Source organism: Pogona vitticeps, chromosome 3 (genome assembly GCF_051106095.1).
Source record: "Pogona vitticeps strain Pit_001003342236 chromosome 3, PviZW2.1, whole genome shotgun sequence".
Classification (NCBI taxonomy): Eukaryota; Metazoa; Chordata; class Lepidosauria; order Squamata; family Agamidae; genus Pogona; species Pogona vitticeps.
The window spans coordinates 65,012,996-65,024,139 of record NC_135785.1 but is presented as its reverse complement, the minus strand read 5'-3'; the positions used below and the strand labels follow the sequence as shown (position 1 = coordinate 65,024,139).

General features: G+C 39.0%; 1 protein-coding gene across 1 annotated transcript in view; it reads right to left on the bottom strand.

Moving 5' to 3' along the window:
• Positions 1–297: 297 nt before the first annotated feature.
• ATRNL1 (attractin like 1) overlaps positions 298–11,144 on the bottom strand; it is a 695,100-nt gene continuing 684,253 nt past the window's right edge. Inside the window, exon 29 of the mRNA XM_020779948.3 lies at positions 298–3,624. Coding sequence (XP_020635607.2) covers positions 3,500–3,624 — 125 coding nt within the window. The 3' untranslated portion in view covers positions 298–3,499. The remainder of the gene's footprint in view (positions 3,625–11,144) is intronic.

The following is an 11,144-nucleotide window of genomic DNA, read 5'->3' as shown; positions in this document are numbered from 1 at the left end:
AGCGACTCTGATCACACTTCATAACTGAACCACTTAAAATACGAATGCATGTCAAAACAATGATAAAAAAACCAGTAATGGATGTCTCAACATTTTTACTATGGTTTTAACTGTCAACTCTATTGTGCTGAAGTGTTACTATCAACAGTATAATTCCTTTGAAATTAAACATACTTAAACATTTAAGTCACAGTTACTCTTTCTCTGAATACCATTCCTTGCCTCTGAAAATATGAAATGCAATAGCAAAATATGCAATGGGCATGTAACTTAAATGTGTTGGGAAAAATTAAGAAATTTTACAGCCAAGTCTTTTATTTCTCTTTTGTCTTTCTTCAAATAATCATCTTATTCATCATACATGCCAATTCTAATGACATTTTAAAGCAAACCAACATTACAATGACAGAAGGGTTTTCAAAACAAGCAAAAAACCAAACAAACCAAAACTGACCTTTATTGAAGTCACAAAAGATCATTAATCTGCTCATTAACTGATAATTTTCAATAGGCATCCCTCCTCCCCCATGTAAATTCTGAAAAAACAAAACAAAATGCCATAAATTGGGTCACTTGCATTGATTTCCTAGCATGCAAGTCCTTAGAGAATGGAGCCCTTTGCTTTAGAATAGGAATGGACAAGTTCCAGAGGTTTAGGGAGCTGCACATATCCACTCCCGGATCTTGCAGGACTGCATGTGTACCCCCTTGCCCCTCAAATACTTCCATACAAAATTAGGGGTTTATTTAAAAAAGCCCCTTGCATCTGCTAGTGGCCCAAACTGATTTTCTTTTTCAATTATAAATTGGGGAGAGGGGGAGGAGAGGAATGTAGGGGGATTCACAAAACATGGCATCATTGCCCCCCATCACACCCCATGGAGGACAGTAGGGGTTTTTGAGCCTTTTTATTTTAAAGAAGTGATCTGAGGATGGGATGCTCAAGTTGCCCACTTGAGCATATTATTCTAAACAGAATAATAACAAAATGAGGTAAGAACAGTCAACAAAAATCATCACATTGTGACAACATAACTTTAGCATAAGAACTAGTCTCCATTTGAGACGTGAGAATATCCCAAAAATCATGCCAGCATAATTTATCAATGTGCAACTAATCCAAATTGTTGAGCAATCAGGATAAAATATAGCCTAATGATCTTGGATGAGAAGGAACTATGTACTGTACAGCAGTTCCTTTTAATGTATTTCCTTATTTCTACATTCAGTCCTCATCCAAATTAAGCAGTCAAATGATAGTACAAAAGAAACACTACCAACTCACAAACAGGGCATTATTACTGCTACTGTACCACCTTGGCATGCAAATAACTATGTAGTCAAAGTGTAAACAGTGAAATGTCTTCCCCTTCCTGAAATAAAATTAAAGTAAAAATGTGGGTATAATAGTAAACATCAATTATATTTGTACAGAGTTTATCAAAGGTTATACCTCTGTGGATATCTCCCATATTGGGAACACAGCAAACTAAAAGCTGCTATTCTGCGCTTTCCAGGAAGTTATAGTAAGATTACTGGGTTGTTTAATTTTCTATAACCAATTAAACGTGCAATCCACCTCCTCCTCAAATTGGATGTCCAACAGAAGTTAATGAAACTGAATACAATAGTTGAAACTTAAGTGGTCTGACTTGATCTCACTTAAATGTATTTCATGTGCCATGGACATGCAGCCATAATACCACTGTACTTAACTTGCTGCCATCTTTTGCAAGAGGCGTTCCCATTAAATATAATGGGCTGGATCCAGAGATCCCTGAGTGGTGTCATTTTCATGTTCAGAGGGCTGTTTCTGGAGGGCCAAGGTCCTCTAAGAGCAGCATGAGAAGTGACATGAAGGGACAAAGGAGAATTGGCAACCTTCCTATCTCATGATAGTTGCTTCTCCTAGATTGTGTGAATTAAAGCTGCAGATTCCTCCTCTTGCAAATAGGAGGAGTCCCTTGCACAAACAGAAAGCTGTCACAGGGATAACAATCCTTTGCAACAATAAGAAAAAGCAAGGATGTAGGAGGATGTACTTGATAACTTATACTTTCATTCTTTTAGACAATGGCCATGCGTAAGTTCAATGTCCTAAGTCACCACAGTGAAGTCCCATTAACTAATGAGGACTAGTGACATTACTAAGTGTGTGCCTGTTGCGCTATAGTGTGCACACCTCATAACATGACCACTACCTAGTTCATTAGTGGCAGCTCCCTGCAGCAAGTTATACAATTGAACTAACACACACATAAATCACCAGCGGGATTCTGGCCAATGATTTCTATTTAGTTTTTGGCTGGTGTACAGTTGTTGGGGGACCCTCCAACACAGAAGAATCATTCTAAGAACAATAAAACTGCCTACAGGTATGGAGGGTGAGGGATTTATGCTTTACGTTGCAGTGATTTTTTTAAAACATGGGTTGAAAGTTGTAGGAAGAGGATGGGATAAAGAGATCATTCTTCTGCAATAATTTCAACATCGGAGACTGAGGCTACAGTTCGCCGGAAACTCAAGTGCATTTAGGTCTACTGAAATCAAAAGTCTTCAGTATGCTTAAATCTACATTTAACTTTGTCCTTCAATATTACACTGATGAGACACAGTAGAGCATCCTACTGCACAGGAATAAAAAGTCTTGTAATTCTGGAGATAGGTGATGCAAAAAAATTATCTTGGCTGCTGAACAGGCTTTTCCACGCTGAGTCACCTCTGACAACAAGTCAAGTTGGTTGGCATGGAAGACAGACATGCATTCTTTCCTATACCCCCCACCCCCAATGTTGAATTCTCACAAAGTAAGAGTATTAATGTCCACTCTAGATCCTGCTTCAGTCTGGGCTGTTGTAGGGTCCTTTGTAAGGCAGAAATCACTGATAGGCATAAATCCAGATTTCTATTCCTCGGAATATACATGGCTTGTTTTTGTTATTTTTGCCTTGTTAAAATGTTTATAGCCGCCTACCACTTAGTTTAAATTCTGCCAGCATATCTGGGCAATGTGAATAATATTTATATCCCTAAGAATGCCAGTTCATGTTTTCTTTATATGCATGTTTCTTAATGCTGATCAAGCCAAGAAACTGAATATCCCATTGCTTCTAGCTATATAACAAGTTATTTAGAATTTAATTTTCAATGATATATTTCTTTCCACATTATAAAACAATGTACAGTCTCTTCCAAGGTTTTTACCCTCCTGATATGGATAACAAGAAGTATGGAGAAATGTTTTTCATATCATGACTGGCACCAGAATCTTTTCCTAACATTCATCCAGTATTTTCATGTCTGCTCTTCCAGATGCCCTGCTTTGGGGGCACACCAGGAAGAAGGTGTCAATCCACCCGGGCTCAGTACTTCTTACCATCACCCTTACCACCATCCAGAGGTTGCCTCCATAAAAACTGAGGCTATAGTTTAGCTTACAACAGAAGCTCTTTTAAAAAGAAAAAAAAAATACAGAGTATACAAATGCCATGTCTTAATTTCAAACGCAAGTCCCTTGGCGTGTTGAAAGGTGATGTTTTCGATTTCTGACTCCCAGACTCTTATCTTTACACTCTGAGGGCTTCTGTTGTGAAATGTCTATCAATGCACTTGCAATCGCCAATCCTGGAAGGTATAAAAACAAGAGAAGAAGAAAAATTTAACATCCCACTTTCAGCAGATGTTTCTACCACTTTATCTTGCTTTCACGGCCACCATATTTGGTGGTTTTTTTAAAAAAATTTATTAACTTTTTTTCTAGTACAGCTTTTTGTTTGTGTGAGAAGAGTTCCTAACTCCACTCAGGTTCTTTAGCTAAGAAACTAGTGCACAAGCAATATCATCAGAGTTTGCTCTTCAACCTGAAAGAAAAGGAGAGGATGGCCAGAACGCTGAAAAGTCCCCTCACTCTCTTTCTTGAATACAATTTCCCAGGATCCCACAGCCAACATGGCCACTAGCCATGCTAGCTGGAGATTCTGGAAGCTAAAAAAGAAATGCATCCAAGCTCCCATGAGAATGTTCTAAAAACTACACATATCCATGAACATACAGACCTTCTCACATGAAAGTTCTTTCTGCATAGCAACAATTAACACAGAAATGGCAAAAACCAATATGTGCAAACAATGTTTGTCAACACTCCCTCCCCCCCATGTACTTCATATATGATTGCTATTTCTCAGATGTTGTATGTGCTCTCAAGTAAATTCTGATGTATAGTGACCCTTTCTAGGATTTTCTGAAAGACACAGAAGTGGTTTACCATTACCTTCTTCTGGAGGCAGTCTGAGATTATCAAACTCCCGGTCTCTGGCTCTGCAGCCTGAATCCTAAACCACTGAGCTATCACCCAACTATTTCTCAGATGGAAATGCTTAAAAGATTGGAACCAACTTTCCCTTTAAGCATATGCTCTTCCAGGTACCACAGAGCAGATCACCTTGTTCAAAAATAGGGCAAAAATATATTACTTTCGAGTTTGCTTTTCAGAGTAATGATGCTTTCCCTCACGGCGCAGTGGTTAAACTGCTGTACTGCAGCCAAAACTGTGCTCACAACCCAGGGTTCAGTCCCAGGTAGCCGGCTCAAGGTTGACTCAGCCTTCTATGGTCAGTAAAATGAGTACCCAGCTCTTGCGGGCAGGAAGGCAAGTTGTAGCCTGCATAATTAACTTGTGAACCACCTAGAGAGTGCTTTAAGTGCTATGTATAAATTCCTCCCTGAAGTTCGCTTCCCCAGATCAATCTGCAAGTTAGGCTACATGTGTCATTTGGACATACTTGTTTAGTCAACATTAAATAGTTACCTCTGTGTTGGGGTGGGGTGAGGAGGTAATCCTGCATCGGGAGCATGTCACATGAGGAAAGTGGTGAACTTTCCTCCTGTGACCGTCTTCAGTGGTCCAATGAAAATTCTCACCCCCCACCATAAGCTGTTGTTTGGCACAGAGTACAGGTGACACTGGCAAGAATTAGAGATGCCTTCTTATGACAAATAGTGGCTGCATGGGGGAGAGTGAAGGATTACTCATTTCCTCTGTGTACCATTCTCCAGCTCTTCCCCTTATAGGTGTAATTGCCAAACTGTGTATGTTTCATGTAATGGTCAGTTAACCTTACCATATATTTTCTCATCCCAAATAAGATCAATTGAGTCTCTTGAAAAGTATGCGATTCATTTGCAGGCAGGCATTTAAGAATCCTTTCCTACATTATAGTTGCCCACCCCTGCTTGGCTGCGGCTGGCTGCTTGACCATATAAGCAACAAAGTACCTCCTCTGAACCCTCCAAGTGAAGATCCAAATGAGCCGGTCCTCAGCACATATCGTTGGACTATTGGACTTGGCATATAACGGTTACATTGTCATGCATTAATACTACACTTCTAGTACTTTAGAATGTAAGCCCCACTGCACTTACTGAATCTTATTTCAATATAAACATAGATGAATTAATGTGTTAAAATGTCTTCAGAATGCAAGGGGATTTTAAAGAAAAAAGAACCCACACCACAGACCTAGCCTCCAGATTTTCAAGCTATGAAAGAACTCTGTACAAAGTATCTCAAGAATGAATATCAGGAACGGTAGGTATGTGAAGCCCAACACAAGTGAACAAAAGCTCTTGAACGCGAGACTGATCCAGTGATGGTTAGAGGTCTCTCAAAAACATATCTTTCTGTTTAGATCCTGTTCTGAGAAATATTGTAATTTTATATGAATACAGGCTTCTATATTTCCCTTTCTTACTTCTTGTTGTGACTCAACCCCTGTTGATTCCTAACTTCTGCCTTTCCCATTGCTTTAGAAACATTCTTTTATTCCAGTGCATGATTGTAGCCTTAGACTGATTTCCCATGATAATAGCTTCAGCTCTGTTTCATAGACATCCATTCTTATGGTCAGTTCTAATAATAAAGACCAGGTGCTTGGGACTCTTGCGCAAGGCTATTACGGTTGCTCCTACACCAAACTTGCATTTGGATTTCCACCAGTGTCAATGTGCTTCTAGCACAGATGCATAGAGCAGGGATAGGCAGCTCTGGCAGATCTAGAAGCCAATCCAAAACTTTTCCATTGCGAGCCACTCCTGCTGCCTCACTGCCAAAATTCAGTACCAAGTTGTGTCACCAGATATCAGCAACCATCTGCAAAAAGCCTTTTAAAAAAACCCAAGTGTGCTGTTTATATACCTCCCCATAGTGCTTAAGGAACTCTCTGGGCAATTTACAATTTCATTATACAGGATACACATTGCCCCAGATTGCTGGGTATTCAGTTTACTGATCTTGGAAGAATGGCAGGCAGAGTCAACCTCAAGCTGGCTACCTGATCCTGGAATCAAACTTGTGAGCAGAGTCTTCACTGCAGTACTGTAGTATTACTAATGTGCCATGAGACCCCCTCAGGAAGTACTTGTTTGAAAGGGGGTTCCCTGGTATCACAACAAGCTTTAAAGAAACAGAATGCCAGCAACCTTTGGTCACATTTTGAGGGGGACCGTGGAGGATCCAAAATTATCTTAGGAAGCCATATATGGCTGGCAGATAGTCATACAGCATTTCCCATGATTTTTGTGTCTATAAGCAGTCCAAAGAGCAGGCCACCCTATGAATGAATTTAGTCGTAGTAAATGAACTACTAAAGCTTGCCTTCTAGATGCAAGAGTCTTCTTAATGTCACCACTTTACCACAACTGTTACTGAGTCATAAATTCAATTGCTAGCCCCAAATAAAGTAGACCCATTGAATCAATAGCTGAGTGGAAAATTGACACATGAGTAACACTCATTTATTCTGGAGTCAGCTCTTATTAGAACTTGCCATTGGTTTGAGGCTTGAATCTTGAGGGTTAAATTAAATGGTGGTCATGGAAATTACCTACACTAGAGACAGGACTCTTCAAGCAATGAAAAATGTTGAGTCAAAAGGACTTTCCCCAAATTTTCTTTCTCTGAAATAGGCTCAGCAAAGTGCTCTTGCTCATCATACTCTTTATAATATGTATATTCAGTACAAACTCTGTCTTTCCAGTCTTACACAGCATCCTGGGACACGCTGGCATGCTGTTACAGTTCCATTAAAATCAGGTCACTCCACAAGATCATATTTCAAAATGTCACACAAATCATCCAATGAAATTCACTTACTGTGTTCTCTGGGCCCAATATACTTCCTTGTTATCAAAGCAATACAATTAACTGGGGAAGCAATCCATTATTTCGGACAGGGGGAACTCTAAAAGAATTTCATTTACCAAGTCAAAATGATGCACAGGTCTTGCTGACAAGTAGAATTTACATTAAAATGCAAGCAAAGGGTCAATAAAAATGCTGAAACTTAAATATTTACTGTATGTTTTACCTTTATTTAACAGGGTTTTGTTTTCCCAACAGTTACAGTTAATATTATTGGCGGGAACTGTAAATCCTATGACGTCCATCATTTGTCACTTCTAGTTTCACGGCTTATCTGATTTACCACCTCTCTGTGCCTTCCTGCTTTAAAAAAAACTCTCTCCTATTGCTTTCACTGTAGAGCAGGAGTAGGATAGATGTAGCATGGTTCAACACAAAATGGTAGAAGCACAATTAATTAGTAATCTGTATAGGCTTATTTATTTATTTATTTATTTATTTATTTATTTATTTATTTATTTATTTATTTATTTATTTATTTATTTATTTATTTATTTATTTATTTATTTATTTATTTATTTATTTATTTATTTATTTATTTAACTTGTGTACCTCCTCATCAGTGCTGAGCATGATTCTGAGCAGTTTACATCAAAGGAAACAATTAATGTACTATAAAAACCAAAAGGTATCAATCATCAAATAAAAAGAAAATAATTGAGAAATCAAAAAAACCCACACAATACAACTAGTCATAAAACTGAGCAAACCCAAAAAATGGCAAGGTAGTGGCAAAAATAATTTTAAAAGCACTTAACTGAGGATGCCCCAAAGGCTTCTTCAAACAGCCTAGTTTATAACATCTTCTTAAAGGCAGGGAAGGAGAGGGCTGAGTGCAGTTCCACCAGGAGCCCAATCCATAGGGATGGTGCCACAACCAAGAAGACCCGCTTTCTTGTGCATGTCTTTCTTGCCTCTCTCAGAGTGGCAACCCACATGGATCAACTGTTATGGGTTATGTTCTTAGGGGAACGGGTTCCAATAAGTACTGAGGTCCCAAGCTGTGATGGGCCTTGCAGGTAAGAACCAAAATCTTGAACCTGGCCTGGAACAGTACAGGTAGGCAGTGCAGGTGAGCCAGGATTGGGGAGATATGATTACACTTGCTTAAACTCAACACCAGGATGGCTGCCACGTTCTGCACTTGCTGCAATTTCCAGGTCAGCCTCAAGGACGCCCCACACAGACAGTGTTACAGTAATTGATCTTTAAGATCGTTAGCACATGTACCAACAGCCTCAACCCATCCACCCCATAAGTAGAGTTGCAACTCCTCAGTTGCCTCAGTTGGTTAAAAGTTGTCCTGGTCATGGCCACAATCTGGGATTCCCAGGTTATAAATTTGATCCCCAAGAGGGAGAGTTACACTGTCCAACTTGGGGAGACAATCTCGCAACTTGTCTGGAGGGTCCCCCAAGAAGGAGGACTTCCACCTTGTCAGCCTATTATCTTTAGTTCATTCCAGAATCAAGGCCAGGCAGCACTTGAGATAGCATCCACTACAGAAGAAAGAATAGAGTTGTATGTCATCAGCATACTGATGGCAACACACTTCAGATATAAGGATGACCCTTCCCAGCAGCTTAACATAGATGTTAAAAAGCACTGGGGAGATTTATAATCCCATAAACACCCTATGCCCAGGGGTCCATGGAGCCAACAATTCTTCTCCAAGTTGTCCTCGCTGGACTTGACCATCAAGGAAGGACCAGAACCGATTAACGATCTAAAGGTAAGGAAATTCAGCATCCATCTTGAAGTGAGATTTGTCTAATCAATTTTAACTTTACAAATACAAACTGCAGCTGGAAAGCAAGTGTTAGTTCCTTTTCTTGAATGCTTAGACAACCATTAAAAAGAACAGATAATCCAATACATTACTGGAAACACCACAGTCATTGCCATTATTATTCAGAGGCAATTTCATATACAAAGGAGCAGAGGAAAAGCAATATTATCTTGGTTGTATATAGAACAAGTACACTCTTCCCTAAAGGCAATTTAATGCTAATAGTTGATCCTTAAGCAGTAAATGCCTAACCATAAAATTACTGGTGTGTAGGGTTTTTTCCCCCTAAACTATTATGCAGAACAATTAATACGTACAGAAATAAAATGCACCACATTGAAGCAGATTGCTTTTCAAACTGTGTACTAGTTAAGTGTAAGTGCAGCATTTGAACAATAGTCCCTGGAAGTGGGTTCTTTCTGGGATAGCCTTACCTTTCTTTCCCAGATTCTTGCTAGAGCAGGCAGTGCTATACATTTTAATCTTACAGCAAAACAGCTTCATTAAGCGTGAAAGGTTAATTGCAGGCTTAAGTGCAATTCAGGGAACAGCACGTGAGTCTGTGGTGAATAGAGCAGCCTGCTACAGAAGGCAGCATGTTATAAACTGTTTGCCCCGCTGAAATGTTTTACTACCTCATTTACTAACTGTCTTCTTTTACAGCTTGTATTTGTAGTTCTTTTAAACCTTTAATAGCTCTGGTTTTATTTCACTGTAATCAGATTTAAATAGAAATACCCAGGCTGAGATGTTTGAATGTGTTCTCCCTTGTTGTTGTATATGGCTACATACTAACTGATGCAAGGCCATGTTATCTGTCAGAGTAAGAAACCAACATTTTATACCTTCATCTTATTTGCTGGCTAGGAAATATAAGCTTTTTCTTCTCTTCTTTTGCTCATTTCTATTTATTTTTTAATTAATCAAATTCATCCTTTCTCCTTTGTTAAACTGGTCTCTCTCTCTCTCTCTCTCTCTCTCTCTCTCTCTCTCTCTGTATGTGTGTGTTGATGATGACCTGCTAAGTTTGGTTAGGAAAATAATTTAAACACTTCCTGCCCCCCCCCACCAGTCCCTACTTTATATGTTATTGTAATATACTATCCTGGATAGAGAACACTGTTAAATTAAATTTCACACATTTCTACATTCTAATGTAGAACCTGATGAGTAACAATACAGAATACATGATAATAAATATATTCAGCATGCTTTTTTATATAATAACAAAAAATTAAGATTCCATGAAGGTGTTTTTAAAAAGGCAGGTAAGTAAGAGTTACCATACAGGAACATTTGAAACTTGAGGTATCACCCTTCAGCCCAGCTGCTATTTCATTTGTTGATTTTTCTAAAATCAACACTAGCAGCCCTGTTAAATCTGGACTAAATGCGTAAGTGCAATCAGCTCATTGCTCAGTATATAAGAGATCCCGTTGCCAGTGAAAGTAAATGTTAATGATTCCAAACAGTTTCAAAACCTACTGAGAAAATGATGGGAATTAGAAGAGCTAATCTGTGGTTAACATAGATCACTATAGAGCACAAGGAGTACATCTTCATCCTTATCTCATCAGTGCTATTTATAATTACACACTGGCGATTTTTTAGAACCAGGTCCTGTCATTTATTATCTTCGTTTCAGTGCACCAAAGCACTCTGCGGGTACATATGAAAATATTCTGGTTCATCAACTCTGAACCATTTATAACAGTATGAGCAGTATCTTACTGTTATACCACTGTTCCTACTCTTGCTAGCCTTTATTTGCAGACATTAACTTAGATTACATTCATTATTCAGGCAGAGGACATTTATTGAACCCATCATAAATTAAAGTGCAATTGATAAGTTCAAAACAGACGCCCTGATGCTTTGCTTTCTCTTATCACCTCTCTCTATCCACTGAGACTGCTTCTCAGTTTCCTTTCACATCACCTGCTTTTATACAGTAAACCGTAATGAAATGAATTGGGGTTCCGAGGATCCCCATCTTGCCTCTTTCTTTAGACTGGAGTGGGCAGCCTTCTAGGGGCTGGGATGTGCTCATGCCAATCCTGAAACTTGGAGGGCTACAACTGCTCCTGTGACCCACCCCTCAACATTTTTAAGGGGAAATTTTTGATTTTTAAAGCTGAAAAATACCCATTGTATCAT